The sequence below is a fragment of the Eretmochelys imbricata genome, chromosome 2, assembly GCF_965152235.1.
Source record: "Eretmochelys imbricata isolate rEreImb1 chromosome 2, rEreImb1.hap1, whole genome shotgun sequence".
NCBI lineage: Eukaryota > Metazoa > Chordata > Testudines > Cheloniidae > Eretmochelys > Eretmochelys imbricata.
This window is the reverse complement of record NC_135573.1, coordinates 178,093,183-178,111,764: the sequence shown is the minus strand read 5'-3', so window position 1 is coordinate 178,111,764 and position 18,582 is coordinate 178,093,183. Positions and strand designations below refer to the sequence as shown.

Sequence of the window (18,582 nt, the reverse complement as noted above, 5' to 3'; positions counted from 1 at the left end):
CTGTCCCCTTGGAGAATATATAGAAGAATTTGTTTTAAATGAGCTGATAATACCTTCTTTAAAATTTATAAGTATGACAGAATCATATCCTTTTTTTCCGTCACAGACCATGGCATGCCAATAAACTGGTTCTGAATTGCCTTGTACTTGCTATTCATAGGACAAACATTGGAAAAGGGGATCTTGTTAAGGTTTACTTAGAATTGGATTTCAACCATCCATCAGAAAAAAACTAACAGAACAAAAGCTGCTGTACTGACCAGAAATCCTAAAATTGTATCCAGGAATTTTCTTTATTTAAAACTACAGTGCTCCGGCTGCTGCTTTTCATACTTGCTGCCATTTCCTTCAGATACAGAAACAAACAGTGGGCCTGATCCTGCAGTCCTCCTTGAAGAAGTTGTGAGTCAGTGTGAGTTCTGGAGTGAACTTTTAAGTTTGAAAGCCGATTGTTGACCTTGTGTTACAGTTATTAGGGTTTGTGTGGTGTTTTTCAAATCTCTTCAGTGATCTTCAGCAGAATCCAGCTAGAGCTACATTGGAAGGTGTTCTGTGCTCAGCGTGTTTGATTCAAGCACATAGTTAGTGCTGGTTTTTTATTGTCTCAGTTGGCACAGAAACACCTTGGTTATGACAAGCTCTGCTTTACCATATATAATTAGAGAACAAGAAGAAAGTGCCGTTTAGAAGCATGTTTGCGCTCAGTTTTTGTAATGCCTTTTATCATGAGCGGTACAGGTTTCTCTGCCTCAGATGAGCCCCACCCCCCCCAAAAAAGAGGTGTTATAAAGTAGATGTGACTTGATTGTTTCCCAGATAATTTTTGCTTTGAGAAATTAGAATAGCTGTTGCTCACCTAAGCTTATAAATGCAATTGCCACGCACACACAGAGTATTCATGTATAGTGTGTAAATTGATGTATAATGCAATCCACATTAGCTGAGTTGATGATAGCTTCAGTTTCACTGCTGTCAGATTCCAGTATCTCCCTGAATGAGCTGTCTGGCCTGAATGAATGTTAGCATAATTTATGCAGCTGATAAGTGATTTGAGTGCTTGCGTTATTGATAAACCACTTTAGCGTATCATTTTCAGCTTGATGTTATGTGACATCACAGTAAAATGTAATGTGCTGGTCCCTGGGCTAGATATTAATGTAGAGCTTCTCTTTGAATTCTAGGGGCCAGAGGAAACCCAGTGCTGTCTGATACAAGCACAGCTGATCAGCATCAGCTCAGTCAGTCCCACCCAGCATTCCCGGTTGGGCCCCAGGTCAGTTCCTTTCATTTAGCCTTTAATTTAGCCTAATTAAAATTGCAGTTTGATTAAAGTAATTAACAATGAATGAAAATTACCTAACCGTATAAATATAGAAAATATGGTGATATATTGTTTGGCTGAAGTTTTATTACACAAACGTGTACAGAGAAGATGTGGAAGTGACATATTTTTTAAAAAAATATTCTGTATGTGGTCTTGCTTTAAAAACAAACAGACGAGGTTTGTTTCTATATGTTTTTCCAAAGAGTAAAATGTAAATGGTTTGTGTGTTTATAAAATGAAGTTATTTGAACCTTACATCGGTTACTTTGGAAGCACTGGTCATGATTTAATATAAAAAAAAGTTAATGCAATTTTAATGCAAGTTTAGCTTATTGGATTTGACAATCCTATAGTCACACACAGCTCCTGCATTAATAAAAAAAATCCATTCATTATTTCATTAAGCCAAATGTTTTTGCAGTAAGGTATGGGTGTTATACTGTTCTTCTGAACAGTTACAAAGTGCTTGATTTTCTGTGTCACTTTGTATAGGGATATCTGCATTCAGTCAATTGCCCTGGGAAGGCAAGCAGATGCTTGATGTTCCAGCCTACTTCATAGTGCAGTCTTTGAGCATCCCTTGCATCACATAGCTCCTGGAAATTATTAATTTTGCAACTTGAGCTCTGGGAAAGTTTGAGTTTAAATACTTGTAGATTTGGTTGAATTTGGCCGCCTTGGATTCAGAAACCATCTCTGGGGCATGTACAGTAAATTCTTTACAAAGCTGATGCAACTTAAGTCAGGCTCTGATTTCAGAGATCAGTGGGTTGGATATGATTACCAGGGTTTCCAGCCTCGGTCTTCAGGATCTTCAAGGCTTTTTGTGTTGGAGGGAAGTGTATGTTCTTACATTAGAAACGGTGGGTTGTAATTGCATGTACGAACTGTAATATTACAGGTGATCCCAGGTACATGTACAGTGATATCGGTGTTATTTCTTATTCAGGTGTACAGTAAAATATGCTTACTGTATATGTTTCATTACAGCCATTACTGACAGCTCAACAGTTAGCCTCAGCGGTAGCGGGGGTGATGCCAGGAGGCACTCCAGCCCTAAATCAACCTATCCTTATTCCCTTCAACATGGCTGGACAACTGGGTGGTCAACAAGGACTGGTCCTAACTCTGCCTACAGCTAATCTCACCAACATCCAAGGGCTGGTAGCAGCAGCTGCAGCAGGAGGCATTATGACTTTGCCATTGCAAAATCTACAAGGTAAACCTCATCAATCAGTATTTTCACAGGTAGATCCATTTGTCCACAAAAAAGGTTATTCATGATGCCAAATCTTTATTGAAAATTCAAAACCTTAATTATTTTGAAATACTAAAAATATACTGAAAGGTTACCAAATCTATACTGCATTTTTCATAAACATTTTGTGTCGGTATTTTTCTCTCTCGTTCCACAGGCCAGTACTATGAGATCCTGGAAATAGCTAACTGGTCTGCTCTATCATACCGGTTGATGGCTTTAATTCACTGTTCACTTAAAATTTTAAAATAGCATTGTGAACTTGAATAAGATTGGCCAATGCTGAATCTTAGCTGAGAGAGTAGGGAAGAGTAAAGGAAGAGGTGCAGCTAAAAGCTTAGTATCAGGATGTGGTCATTTAGAAGTATCTGTTATTTGATTTCCACATTATAAAAGCATCCTTTCTGTAACTGCTATTAGACTCTCCAGGACGTGTATTGCTGTACCATACTCGCATTTATGAGGTGGCTGGTGGTACTTTAGCCTTATACGCCACAACAGTGTGCATTCCAACCAACAGGCCCTCTAAGAGCAAACGAAGCAAAGTGGCATTTGCATTCCACTTAAAAATTAGTTCCTGCTTTCTACTGGTTCTCCCTAAAGCGGTCTAGGTTATAATAAAAAAGTCATGCCGTGATAAAGCTAATTCTCTCACTACAGCTACTAAAATAAAGTGCGTGAGTGTCAGTTTAAAATAAAGAGGCTGTTGCATCCATTAAGGGCACATTACTCTTATTGTGGCTGTTATAGCAACATATGTGTGCATGGAGCTTTATAGGAAAATTTAAAGACCAATGCCCATATTCTCAAGTGCGGTGCAATCAGTTGGGGCTATGCTACATCGTACGAGCACAAAGTGGCACTAATGATATCATCTGGTGGCACAGAGATGGTGAAGTGGCTCCTAATCTCTACTGGCAGTATAGGGGGTGTGGCCACGATTTCACTACTCCACTCTGGTCCTTGGCTGCCATTTCAGCCCCTTGTGGCCATTGAATGTTGTTTAAATTTAGAATAGACACCATACTTGACTCGGAGTACAAAGTTCACCTGTGCATTCCCTTGCCCCCATGTCCTGAGGTGTACTGTGTTCGCCTTAGCAGAGAATCTGGACCTAGATCTCTCTCACCCATTGTGTTTATTATCTTAAGTCAGACTGAAAACCCGGCACAGCGAAGTAAAATGTAACTGTTGTTGTTCCGTATGTTCGCTCCTGGCGCATGAATGTACCATAACAATAACACTGCCGCAGTCAAGGAGTTTATCTAATATTAAGTATAAAGGAATTTACTTATTATTCTCAATGGTGTTTATTGCTTCTTAGAAGGAAGTTGCTCATGAGTTGAGTTGCACAATGTACAACAGGCAAAGTGTTAGCAAAAAACCCATAATGAAATTGCAAGAGTAGTTTTAATGGGGAGGGACACATCCTATATGCAAGCGATGGAGGGTGTGAGTGAAGAATCAAATATAGCTTTAACTGCCGCCCCCATTTTTCTTTCCTGACCTAAATGCTTAAAAAAGTTTTCCAAAGACAAGATGGGAGTTCAGTTAAGTGAATGCTCTACACAGCACCCTAAGTACTTTTTAGGCAATTAAACTTCAGTTGCTGCTGATGACTTGATGGATTGTTTGAAGCACCAGTGTCTACAGGTTGTGAAACCGAGAAGAGGAGAGACAGTTAATGTGTTGAACAAAACTGTGTGCCTGGTACTCTCACCTGTTGGTGCAACTACTTGCCTTTACCTTGTGTGTGTTTTAAAGTTTAATTTCAACAGACCTCTCTTATCATAGTTGTAAATGGTTTTCACTTTAATGTTTAAAATAATGTCTCTCTCATACCATTAAGCTGCACTGAGGAACCTGTCATTCATAAATCATAGATGAGAAGGACACACTAATGCACAAATTTTGCTTGTTTAAAATTTGAAAGTGCATGTAAAGTAGGGAATTGAAGATTAAAAAAATAATGCAGGAACAGGACCGGGTAAAAGCAGAGATAACAAAGTGAAGGGAAGAGGCCTTTTAGTGTAGGTAGATGATAAAATCTTAATGAGGAAACAGGCATTATAAAAATGTATCCCTCCACTCAAGAGTGTACCAGCTTATGATTTCTGTGTATATAGTATTATAAATAAACATAAGCTCATGGACCTCTTACGTCACTAATTCATTGTGCTTTGCTAAATTGGATGGTATGGCCTAAGAGCTACAACCAATGCACTTGAGTTCAGTCTTGGTGGTTTCAGCCAATGAGTATATACACTGAGATCACTTTTAAACATGGGTTTTGAAAGCCCTGACCTGATAAGGTGTAAATTTTCCTCCAAAACCTTGACTAAAATAGTTTAAAAAGGGAATAAGGGACAGGGCACAGATTCAGTTAAAATGCCCATCCTTAACCATTTTCTCCTGGCTAACTTTCCCTAGCAGCAACAAAATTGTGTGACTTTAGTGGTATCAATAAGTACAGCGGTGCTGAAAACTTTTATTTATCTATATACATATATGGTCCCCATTATCATAGAATCTGAGCGCTTCACAACAGGAATGTATGTATCATTACCACATCCCAGTGAGGTAGGCCTGTGCTATTATCCCCATTTCACAGATGGGGAACTGAAGCACAGAAGAGAACTTTGACACACCAACAATGGTGAGACTGTGGGAAGAGGAAAGAGGTAGCAGATGCTAGAAAAGCAGAGGAAGTGTTGTCTACTATTTAGGCAAAGTTTTTTCATCTTTAATTTTAGTCCATTGCATCTAGCCATCCTTGTGTTGGCTAATATGAACAACCTTCTCAGCTGCCACCTTTTCAATTAACCCGTAGCAGGTTCACCTAGATCTTCATCCCTCCATTTCTGAGCAGACTTGTCTCTAGGCTGTCCAAATTCAGTTCCCTGAAATTCAGTTCTTAGGTCAGGTTTTTCTAAACATTTTTGTCTCTCCAATCTAGTAATAGCTTTTTCTTAGTGCCTCAGAGCTCAGGAACACTCTGCCTGTGGATCAACTATTCTGCATGGAGATGCCCTCTCTGATATATCTGTCCATCTGCCTTAGATACCACATTACAGCATTTGCTTTTTTGTGGCACTGAACACCTGATAGTTTTATTGTTCTCTTGTCCTCAGGTCTGTTGAGGAGTATTCTCTGGGGTGCTGCTGAGTGCCCTCAACTTTGGTTGAATTCTTTGGGAATTGGGGATGCTTAGCAATGCCCAAGAATTGCTAAGGATCTTACTTCCTCTCTCATTCACCTTCCCTTTACATCCCCGTGGCACCTATAGCAATTGCTTTGATGGAAATTAATTAATGCATTTTAGTTGTCCAGTATAGCAGATGGAAATGAGAAGGAGCATCCTGGCACCAGCCAGCTCTCTCTGAATCATCAGCATGTGTTTCACAGACCACCAGTGGTACACAGACAACACTTTGGGAACCTCTGGTCCAGTGCACCTATCTCAACTATATATTATGTCAGGTTTAATGTAACAATGTTGCAGAGTCCTTTACAGTTTTGGAGGCTGAATAATACTTGAACCTGTCAGTCTGCTGCCAAGAGGAATCAACAAGTTGGAAATTCTGGCCCCATAATACCGAATCTTATCTGTTTTATTTTCACTGCAAATTGTAATGTTTCTAAAGTGGGTGCCAATAATTTATTTGTAAGTCTGAGTTTTTCAGTCCCAGGTTCTGGAAGAAACAAGAACAAACTATCTCCCCAAATCATTAGTGAACGGCTTCAGACTGAAAGAAAGCCTTGTGTGGCTGAAAATGTGAAATCATTAAATTACATTATTTAAACAGCAGCAGGTCATTTTTTTTAACTGCAATACAATGGAGAAAGAAATGGATTAAACAGCTGGAGAGCTGGAAGATAGCCATTAAAATACACTGATATGGTAACACTAAGCATAGATAAAGGATTTTTTTTTAAAAAAAAAGTCATTATTTACCTACAGATCTGATCAGTCAGTGTAAAGACATAATAGTCCCAGAAAGGCAAAATGAATTGTTTACATTTATTAGATCTTGTTTCATCTTAACTTAGCAGTGTATCTTTAATTGCAGAACAGATATAAAGTAAACAACATGCACTTTCCTCATTCCCCATGAACATGCAGCTTAATAGTCAGATATTGGATAAGTATAAAAAACAAGAAAGAGACAGAAAAGAAATAAACTACAAACCTCAATTGCTCACTGATCTAGAGTCCAGATTCCAGTTCTTAGAACATTTCCCTCTTTTAACTAAAATGATACAGTCCCTATTCATTTGTATTCCCCTTCAAGTAACATGAAATAGCTTTCAGAGCTTACAGAAAGTCTGTGTTTTACTTGTGTATTTTAATGAGCAGCAATGTCAGTAATAATCAAAATGATGTTTCACTGAGAGGAATAGTTTATTCCCAGGTACTTCTGTACTGTACTAACAGAACCAGAACAAAAATGACAAGGACCAAGAAGAAGAGCTACACTCAGTAGCAATTTCAGTGAAACCCTCAGTCCAGATACGCAACCATCACTATATGAAGGCTATATATAACACAGTTGCAGTATATAGGACATGGGACTGGGTGCCCGGAGACCTGGGGTCTATTCCTAGCTCTGCCACTGACTCACTGTGTAGCCTCAGACAAGTCACTGAATATCCCTTGCCGCCCCACCTACCAAAAATTGGGCTACTATTTGCTCACCTTTGTACTGTCCTTTAGGATGAGCAGTTGAGCAGTACTGTAGTAAGCTGTAAGTAAATTTGAGCTGTAAGTAAATTTTTTACTTGAGAACTGCCAGCTGCATGGAAGGTTTAAGGGAGAGGGGGTGGTCCATCTTCTAAAACTGATGAAAATAATGGAGAAGGTGGAGATGGGTGGAAGGAATCATCTATCCAGAAATTGCTTGCAGAAAGGAGGGGTCAGCCACTCTATAATACCAACCTCCTTACCTTTGTGGGTCCAGGGATTTGTGCAAGGGAAGGGAAAGGATTTGAGGGAAGAGGGCACATATTCCATATCGGAAATCCAGGCGAAAGTTGATACAGCCCTAGACTGTATGTATGCTCCTCCAGGTTAGGACACTTCCTTTACTTCCACCACATCAAGATTCCCTGACAATCTGATTCCTCTGATGCCACACTGGAAGGGAATTGGAGGGTGAGCAAAGATCCCTGAAGCTGGAGCAGAAACCACACAGAAGACACTGTGCCTCTGGCAGATGTCCCAAGACTCACAGTGTTGGGGCGGGGGGCATGTCTAGGCTTTTCTTCTTCCAGGGTCATAAAAGAGAGAATAGACTATCCCCCCAGAAGGCTCTGCCTGTGAGTTTTCCTACAAAAGGGAATGATCTGGCCCAATGTTATTAATTGCTCATCTTCTACAGTGGCAAAACAGTAGCTTCAGGGAGTGAATGTGAAAGGTTCAGGGCTTTATTAGTTATTATTTGTTATTTATTGATCACTGTCAGAGTGCTAGTGATTTATTCTTTATATTTTCTGCCCCGTAAGTTAAAGACCTAACACCTGAGACACTGAGACGCAGTAGCATTAAAGTTTGCATGCTCTCTTGTTGATTTCCAACAGACCTATGCCAACCTTTCACTCCAGTACTGCTCCCAATTGTGGGAGAACATAAGTGAGGTATAAAAAGGCTGTGCTGATAAGATTAATTTTAAAACAGGATTGATTGCAATCAACCAAATGTCTGAGGCTAAATTCTGGCAGCCTGTACACAAAGATGCCCTCCAGAAACACATGCCAAGCAGCAGATGGGCAGGACAATAGTTGTGCTCTCCTCTTCTGGCTCCAACCAAAACCCAGGGTTTGGTCACTTTGCAGACACCACCATGGCATACGCTGTAAGCTGGGAATTGAAGGATGACTTAAGTATGAGACGAGTGTGTATGGGAATACACCCCTTTGTTCACCAATAACTAGTCCCCCATCTAGGGGTGAAAGTAACATTAAACACTTTAAAGTGGCACCGCTTTAAAGTCATCTGTGTATGGGCCAGTACCAGTGGCCACTTTTTACAGGTACGCCGTACCGGCCCATACTGGCGTTCTTTCACCCCTGCCCCAATCTCAGACTGATACTGCTCTTGTCAGGAATAATATGTGTGCAGGGTTGTAAACAGAGTTGTTGTCAGCCAGAACATCAGTGCATTTTAATGCTGTTTTTGAAGTATTTTTTGCACCTGTTTCAGGACCCTTTAATCTTCTTGAATTTAGGCCCTGACAAATTTAAATTAATGTCCAGAAAATTCAGTCATGTAATGTTAAACTCTTAAATTACTGCAATGTTACAGAAACTATGAAATTCAGAATGAAAGTGAAAATCCTAGCTGCTACTTGCCACTTTGTGCCTTGCCTCAACATTGTAGCATGCATGCTACATACCCTGGTGGGTCATATGCAGATAGAATGATACATACACATGGTATACCAGGGGTGGCCAACCTGTGGCTCCGGAGCCACATGGGGCTCTTCAGAGGTTAATATGCGGCTCCTTGCGTAGGCATCAACTCCGGGGCTGGAGCTACAGGTGCAATGTGCTGAAGGGTGCTCACTGCTCAACCCCTGACTCTGCCCGAGGCCCAAGCCCTTCTCCACTCCTTCCCCCGAGGCCTCCGTTCCTTCCCCTGAGTCTGCTGTGCCCTTGCTCCTCCTCCACCCTCCCCTCTGCCCCCGGCCTCCTGCATACCACAAAACAGCTGATCACAGTGGGCGGGAGGTGCAGGGATGGAAGGTTAGGTGCTACTAGTGGGGTGGGAGACTTTGGGGGTGGGGATCTGACAAGGGGCTGCTGATGTGTTACTGTGGCTCTTTGGCAATGCACACTGGTAAATTCTGGCTTCTTCTCAGGCTCAGGTTGGCCACCCCTGTGGTATACACACGTGTATATATACACTGATCTTAGACTCTGGCAGTAAGTAACATAAGGTGAATTACGGATGGATTACTGTGATAGATTTGCAGCCTTCACTCATAATTTCCTTGCTTTGGTGGAGTTAAGTCAGACATTTGTAGTCTTTGTGGTTTAATTTCCTTTATTTTTCAATGGAATTTGTATTAATAAAGTCCTTATAAAAACTTCCTGGCTAGAAACTTCTGTTCCTGATAGACCAGCAAGACTCTAATCGAGTACATGTATATTTAGGGACTCGTAAAAACAATAAAGTCTTTATTGACCAGCTGAGTTTACAGGCATTTTTAATACAGATTTTGAATCCATATATTATACAAGTTAATAGCCTAGGAGCCAAGTTTTTTTAATGAAATTTCTTTAAAATCTGTCTAGTTCTGTGTCATTTTCTGGAGAGAAAGAAGTTGTGTGTTTTGTTTTTTGTTTTTTAATTGTTGTGGAAAGCATTGAAGCTGTATTATGCCCTTCTTGCTAAACGTCTCTACATGAATTCAACTTGAAACATTTTGTGGGACCTTTTTAAAAATTCTGCATGCAGTCAAAGTTGATCTGAAAATGGAAACTGGGCCTGCAGGGGAGCTACTGTTCATAATGTGGTGTGCTCTGGTGTTGTTTAGTTGATGAAGTTCGGTTCCCACACCAGTCCTTACACTTTTGACAGCCATTCATTGTAAATGATTTGGCAAACTGTAAGTGCTGATATAGGCCTAGGTATCTCAGAATGGGATTAAAGCTTACGGTCCAATCCTACAGCGCTGCCGAGTGTGCAACTACTCAAAGAAGAGTGCCAGACCTGCACCAATGGTTTCAGGCCCTTAGAATGCATTAATTTCATATGGGTTATTATATTGTATTCTTGCCTTTTTGACTCGAGCAATTTGTCAAAGTTCAGGGGCCTGGGCACGTTCTGGTTGGGAGCAGAAAATGATCATGGAGTTTGGTGCAGTTTTGTTTACTTACAAGGAACTTACAAAGTCCTGTTTCTCCAAAAGCAGGAGGAACCAGTAACAAACATACAGTTTCTTAGCTTAGAGCATGAGCCTCTTTGGCCAACAGCAGACTCAGAAGTTCTCTCTCTAGCCTTTTTCCAGGTCATACACGGTGCTCACAGGCTGCTGCTTGGCTCTCTTGGTCTTTGCCTCTGTTCTCCCTTCCCTCACACATAGTCTTCCCAAAACAATACTCAGCAAAAGCCCCTCCACTCACCCATTCAAAAAATCCTGGGCAGGTTCTCATAACCCTTTAGTCTTAGGTGGAGTTTTGGAATTAGTTTATCCATTCAATTATGCTAATTGAAGTGTGTATTCACACCCCATCAATCTCAGTGAGGATTTAATTCAGCCCATAAAAAAGTTACATCCAGCTTACAGTAGTATGTAGTCAATGTGTATTAAGTGTATTCAGTTTGTAAATTAATATTCAGTAATGCCCAGGCAACCTTTATGTTTTCATAAATAACAGTAAAACAGAAGGAATAGATACTGTGCGTCTGCTATAGGTTTCTGTATCTCAGAGTTTTAAATTTATATATATTCAGTGTTAAAAGGCATGCTCCACATTATGACCTATGCACATCAACTCATCCTTGAAGCACTGGAGCGTTAATTGAACAAGAGGCACCTGAGCATGGAGTGTAAATATAGTATATCGTATAGAGGGAGTGCTAGGGAAACACGTTGTCACAGGATAACAATCTCTTGTAGCAACACAAACATTGGAGCGAAAAAGAGACATTTACAGGCTTAATTTCAAAGTAGGAGAATACGCCAGGTAGGGAATTGTATGCTCCCTGTCTGTACTTAGTACAGCTGCAATTCCATTGCAGGATTCCAATGACATCCAAACCATGAAAGTGCTTTGAGGAGGTTCCTAGGATCTCAAAATAGATTAGTAACCTCAATTTATGAAAATTAAATGGACGTGTAGAATCTGAATTGTCCCTCTATGGGCAAGAGGGGGTAGATAGATAGTTCCCCTTCATGCAACAAAAGTAGTGGTCCTAGTACTCTGGACTTGAGCGTGTTTTGAGATCTGCAGGAAAATTCCCTGGCCCTTGGGGCATCAGCTTTTCTTCATGGCAGCACAAATTACTTGGGAGTGGTACTTCCATACTTCCCACTAGATTCCACTTCCTATGGCCAGGGGGACACCCCATAAGGAAATGCTGAGGGAGTCAGCATACTAGGGATTTTGGGGGTGGGGAAGATGGTCAGGCCCACTATGGCTGTGCACAACCCTCCCTTCCCAAACTGTGGAGCCCCAACCCTGCTGGGAACCCCTTGGAGAGTTTCCCACAGGACTGGTGCAAATGTGTTGCTTTCCCCCTTCAACTTGGAGGGTCCAGGTCCCATTTGGTTTGACCCCTGCAACCTTGCACATAGTAGTAGAGTGTATAGAGCCCTTGGAATACTAACATCTGATGCACAGCCACGTGAGAAAATGTGTTCTCACCTCACTGAAGTCAATGGAAAACTTCCATTGACATCACTGCACCCAGGTTGTCAGCCAATATTTCTGAATCTCCACCATCTGAAGCATAGAAACCACAGAGTACATGTATCTTAAATGCATTTTGTGTTGGTGCAAACTCCCAATTGACATCATGTGTCAAGGTTCCTTCCCCACTCTGAACTCTAGGATACAGATGTGGGGACCTGCATGAAAACCTCCTAAGCTTACTTTTACCAGCTTAGGTTAAAATTTCCCCAAGGTACAAAATTATTTTACCCTTGGATTTCCACTGCCACCACCAAACTTTATCTGGGTTTACTGGGAAACGTGGTTTGGACATGTCTTTCCCCACAAAATCCTCCCAACCCTTGCACCCCACTTCCTGGGGAAGGTTTGGTAAAAAATCCTCACCAATTTGCATAGGTGACCACAGACCCAAACCCTTGGATCTTAGAACAATGAAAAAGCATTCAGTTTTCTTACAAGAAGACTTTTAATAGAAGTAAAGGAATCACCTCTGTAAAATCAGGATGGTAGATACCTTACAGGGTAATTAGATTCAAAACATAGAGAATCTCTCTAGGCAAAACCTTAAGTTACGAAAAAGACCCACAGACAGGAATAGTCATTCTATTCAGCACAGTTCTTTTCTCAGCCATTTAAAGAAATCATAATCTAACACATACCTAGCTAGATTACTTACTAAAAGTTCTAAGACTCCATTCCTGTTCTGTCCCCGGCAAAAGCAGCATACAGACAGACACAGACCTTTTGTTTTTCTCCCTCCTCCCAGCTTTTGAAAGTATCATGTCTCCTCATTGGTCATTTTGGTCAGGTGCCAGCGAGGTTACCTTTAGCTTCTTAACCCTTTACAGGTAAGAGGATTTTTCCTCTGGCCAGGAGGGATTTTAAAGGGGTTTACTCTTCCCTTTATATTTATGACATCACGTAAGTCACTTTTTGGACTGAAGCAGGTGTACGCTTGATGAATTTTATAATACCTTCTTTCATTTCTTTTTTTGTACTTTGTGGTGATAAGTTATTTTATATTGTGCACAGTTAAAAAGAAATATTTTATTCCATGTAGAGGCGAGATGATAATCTCATTTCTGCTGGTGTAGCTCCATTGAGTTCAATTACATTTCTTTGGATTTACAGACTCTGGTCCATGGGTATCTTTCCCTTTTTGTGTGTTTGTCTTCTGTCCTCTTTCCTCACCCAGTCCATATGTTCCTGGTCTTTGTCTCTCACATCCTCCACCCCAGCTTGACTTCTAAAATTATTCATGTGCCAAAAGGTACTGAATATATATTTTTACTGTGTTCTTGACCATTATTGCTTTCCCATTATATCAGTAGTGACGAATAAAAAGGATTTCTTATAAACTGGTGTTTACAAATCTGTTATGTGCTTCCATGTATAACCTATGTATTAAGCATCTCTATATTAGTAGGAGCAGTAGCAAGAGTCATGCACTCCAGCTAAAAAAAAATGGAATTGATGTAAATGGCTTATTTTCAGGGCTTCAGCTAAGAACCTGAAAACTAACTTTTTATTATGTTTACATGGAAAAACCACTCTCAAGAAAGGGTTTAGAGTTTATATGCTTCTAAAATGGTGACTACAGAAGTGTGAACAGTACCACCAAAATATTTTCTTTCCGATTCTGTCACTTAAATGTAAGCCTTTCCTTTCCTATACTAACCCATGTTGTTTGTGCATTTTAAAAGAAGACAACATTCGTTATGCAACAATGTAGGATAATTAAAAAATAATGGTTTTGCTCAGCAATTTTTTTTACTGCTAAAAGAATCAGTTCTTTTGATCTCTTTGTTTCACCTTTCTTCAGAATTCTAGTGGAAGCTATGGTACAGAATCATATCGTCTTAAATTACATTTACCTGATGTGTACACAACGGTAGACTTGTATCCAAAATTAAAACTACATCGTATTTGTGACATCAGTAGGTTAGTGTCGGTAATGTGTAAAACTGTTATCAAGTTATTTTTATATGTTTATGTTCCCGTGCGTGCCATTATTTTAAAATTTCTTAGCAGTAAGTGTGTATATATATATATTCAGCATTTGACATGAGATCATTTGAGTTTGCTATGTTTGTAAGATAATGCACAAGGGAGAAAGTTGCATTACATAAATAATAGAGATAAAATTTATACTTCCATATATTTCAAAGCTAATGCAGCCAACTTACAATGGAATGGTAACATGAAGACACAGTGCTATAATTTGATTGATTTGTTTTGACAGCAGCCAAATAATTGAGAGTGAAAGGTGTCAGCACAGATGAAATATTGTATAAGCCACATTCAGAAGGCAACCCCAGCAGCAATAGCAACTGGAGTTTTATTTCCTTTGATATCGCACTGTTACTCACTTCCAGTTTATTATAAAACGATGAAAGGTACACAACTTTACCAACAAGGAAGGCTTTTATGGAGAGGGTAGAAATAGAAGTTTGTCTGGTACTTGAACAATAGATACTGACAATGGATTTATGATGGATGCAATATACAAGGGTAAATTATCTTAATATCCCCCTGGTTTTCTCTTTTTTAAAATCCCTTTTTACAGGCTACTGCTTATCTGGCGTCTTACCTCTAGCTTGGAGGGTAAGTGATTCCTACTAGAGCAACTATCGGTGTCAATCACCGGATTGCCTAGCAGGGGACTGCTGCAAGTGCAGAGTTGCTGTTACCCTCCCCAGCAGTGAGACTTGTTTTTAGTTCACCTCTTCTGCACAGCAAACTAGCTAACCAAAATAGGATGAGGCTTATAGTAGGCCATATCACTGCACCACTAGGAATATGGAGAACTACAGTATTTTTTGAGCCTAGCCGTGAATAAGACTGTGGTAGCTCTGTAAAGAAGGTAGCCAAATAGACAACTGAAAAGGATGGCTGAAAGCAAAGTGATCTAAAAGTTATGGCTGGGATTTGTAAATGCACATATGGGAGTTGAGTGCCTAACTCCCTTAGGGACTTTTTAAAATCCCAGCCTACAGTGGTTCCTGTCTTAGGCCCAAATCCTGAAGTCCCATTGATTTTAGAGGGAGCAGGACCAGACACAAAAACTCAAGTGCAGAATGGATTGAAATACATATGCCCTGCCACTCATTTGAGAAACGTTCTGTTAAAAAGACACAAGCCAATGGTGAATGACAGCAGGCTCTCTGTAATGAGCTCTGGCTCATGCAAAACAAAACAAACTATGACAGCCATCATGTTAACAAGATCACAAACCCTTGTGGCTTTGCAATGTAGCATCTAACCTATAGCCATATCTATACCTATACAAATTTAATTATCTTACTTAAGAAAAAGTAAATAGGATGGGATGGGATTTCTAGTGCAGAACAGTTCATACAATTTCACATTCCATTTATTTTATCTTTTTCCCCCAATCAGATCATGTCCTTTATAAATGACATTGAAGAGATTCAAATGAGCCCCAACATTCAGGAACCCAGTGTATTGTAAACCTGCTTGCAATAACGGGGGCGGGAGGGAGTTCTCATTAAAGTGGCTGAAGCCTAGGAGGAGCTGAATGCATTTTGATTGTTTTTTATGCTTATCTTAAATAGCATCAGCACTTTGAAAATATGCTAATTGGCAACTTAGACATGCAATAGGTATATTTCCTGTGTACTGATGATGTAAAACAAAATTAAGTAGATTATTCCACTAGAAGACTTTGAATGCCCAATGTGTAGAATAGTCTAGTTTATGGAATGAACAACAATCTACCACTAACATTTCCAGAGCTTAATTGAACTTGGTGGCTTTGTTTTTAGCAGTGGAGGTTGGAATGTGATGTTTTAGTGTTCAAACTGGCTAGCATAAAGATAGGTGTGCAAATCTATATTTAGATGTTTAAATATGAGCTTGGGTGCCTGAACTCTTTTGACCTATACCATTTAGGATCTGATTCACAGTGGAGCTCTGGACTATCTACACTTCATATCTCGCACACTTTCTTCATCCATGAGCACTGTGGGCTCAGGAAAATGTCGGTAGTTCAGAAATATTCACCTTGCAAGGAGAATTTATAGCTTGGAAGAGTAGCCTTTCCTGGATAGAGAGAGAGAGGCTCATTTTTAAAATGATGAGTTCAAGAGTTAAGCCTGTCCGGGCTGTTGCATACCTCGTACTTCATACTCATGTTCCTGTCTAACTGTATCCAGTGTGAAAGTTCAATTTCTCATGGGAACAACTGCAATCCACTATTTCTGTATACAAAAATACAACACAGCACAAATCTTTACTAAGCATCCATGGAGAAAATATTCAGCCGCCTTTTAATTTTTTTAATTTGTTTATTCAGAGAAAAACATATTTGTTTTAGTAAATGTCAGTGTTAGTTCCTTGTGCGTTCTAAGCTTTTTTCTTTTTTTTTTTTTAATATCCCAACTCAGACTCTGAGCCTCCTTCACCCTGCCTGCTGAACCACAGCTAAGACCCTCCTCAGGGAGCTTTTAGCCAACCAATTCATCCTGCAAAATCATTTCACGGAGCTCACAGAGCAGTGTAATGGAGTAGCAGATCCCCCAAATGAAGGTACCCCACTTATTTTCCTGCCCACCGCTGCTGGAGTTCCTGTTTAGCTGCCTCAGGTTCATTATCAGTTGTTGCAACATGCATCTTTTTTGCATCTGCCAGTCTCCTGCTCTGTGAACAAAGAGGAGCATTAAAGGAAACATAAGGAAGGTTCCAAAGATAAGCTTTAAAGAAAAGAAAAAGAAAGCAAGGAAACAGCCTTCATCCCCTTAGCCAGCCAGCTAAAAAACCCAAACAGGTTGCTAGTGTTTAAAAAAAAAAAAAAGGGGGTGGGGGGGGCAGCCAGCCAGCTAGCCAACCAACCAACTCACAAGCAAGTCACCATATTTCTGTCTGATTAGCGGTCATGCACTTTGATTGGCTGGATGCCCATACCAATTCATAGGCCCATTAGAGGACTGGAAGCTTGACTGTACATAACCATTCAAAAGTCACTGAAAATGTAATCCTTACTGTAAATCCCTTTGGAGACTTCAGTATTGTAAGTAGCTTCTTTTTCAGTTTTCAGTTTGGCCTAAAGTAGGCAATGTGACAAAGCTCTGCCTCTTTTTGTACCTTAAGTAATTGTTTAGAATGACTACAAGAAAACAGCCAGTTCCAAATTACATCTGTGATATGCAATTACGGAGCCAAATCCTGGGGCCTTTAACTCAGTTTTCACTGAGGCAGACGACTCCCATTGAGTTCAGCACTTGAGTGCTATGCACGTTGACGTCGGTGGGAGCTTTCTTGGGTAAAGACTGAGTTAAAGACCTCAGGATTTGGTCAGCAGTCTGAGTGAAACCCAGAAGTTGTTCAGTGAGAGGACACTCACTGAGAGTGCTCAGGAGGCTTTTCCTCACCCCACTGGCACACTACATTATGAGAAAAAGCCCCATGGAACTTGTACTTTGGATTGTCACAAGCACTCACCCTTATTTAAAGTGATGCCCTCCCATCACCCCTGAGCTAGAATGCCAATGTCAGCGTGCTTGAAGAAGTTGGGATGCAAGTCAGTTTGTACTCTGCTGCCAGTAGTGCAGACGGAGTGGTGCGAAACAGCAGGGAGATGAATGGTGGAGATGGAGATGCAACCCAGAGCTGAGGGGGAGAGAAAAATGTGGCAGTCGCAGGTGGAAAGAGGATGGGAGAAAGTGAGCAATAGCAGAGGGCAGGGAAGGGGCTGTTCACGGAGGGAACCAGATCCAGTTAGGGGACTTGGGGAACACATGTATCTCCTCTCTTGTGCTTCAGACCTCCAACTGACTCAGGGTATGTTTGCACTTAGAACTGGGGGTGTGAGTCCCACCTTGAGGAGACAAGCTAGCATGCTAAACATAGCGTAGCCATGGCAGCAGGAGCTCACACCACCACAGCTCTATCTTTAATGCACTAGGTTCATCAGAGCTAGTGCAGGTCCATCTCCTCAAGTTGGGAACTGAACCCCAGCTCGAAGTGTGGATAGACCCTTAGCAATGCAGGATGATGCTTCAGTTGCATGTCTCTGAGTGTGTAGACATCATTATAATTCCAGTGTGTTCTAGGGAAGCCAGTGACCCACCTCCCAAGACACCAAACTGTTCTATTATTTTGTTTGTCCTTCACTTGAAGGTTTGGTGCTTAGGTACCATGGTGATAAGTGTTTTGGAAATACATTTAGATACCATGGCATGTGGATTGCCAGCAGTAGAAAGCTAAAATGTAGCCCTGAGAAAAGGGCAATACAAACACTCAAATTCTTATAGTTCTTCTTTCAGCCCTGATCCTGCAATCACTTAGGTACATGCTTAACTGGAGTGGTCAAAATGGAAGCCAATGGAGTGCTTACATGTGCAAACTTAAGCACATGCACAAACATTTGCAGGAATGGAGCATTATTACTTAAATGAAAACAAGTAAATAAAATTTCACGGATACTATTTTGAAAAGACTCCTTGGATAGTTCTGAAAAGCATTTCTTATAGGTTTATTTTTAAAGGGCCAAATCCTGCTTGTCTCACACACAAGTCTTATTGACTTTGGTATGACTGATTGCAAGATTTGGTCCTATATTTCAGTTATGCAAGGCCCTTTTAGA

General features: G+C 40.5%; 1 protein-coding gene across 1 annotated transcript in view; it reads left to right on the top strand.

Annotated features, from left to right (window-relative positions):
* Positions 1–18,582, top strand: part of POU6F2 (POU class 6 homeobox 2) — a 369,219-nt gene that overhangs the window by 148,639 nt on the left and 201,998 nt on the right. The window contains exons 3-4 of the mRNA XM_077809224.1: positions 1,182–1,273; positions 2,315–2,543. Coding sequence (XP_077665350.1) covers positions 1,182–1,273; positions 2,315–2,543 — 321 coding nt within the window. The remainder of the gene's footprint in view (positions 1–1,181; positions 1,274–2,314; positions 2,544–18,582) is intronic.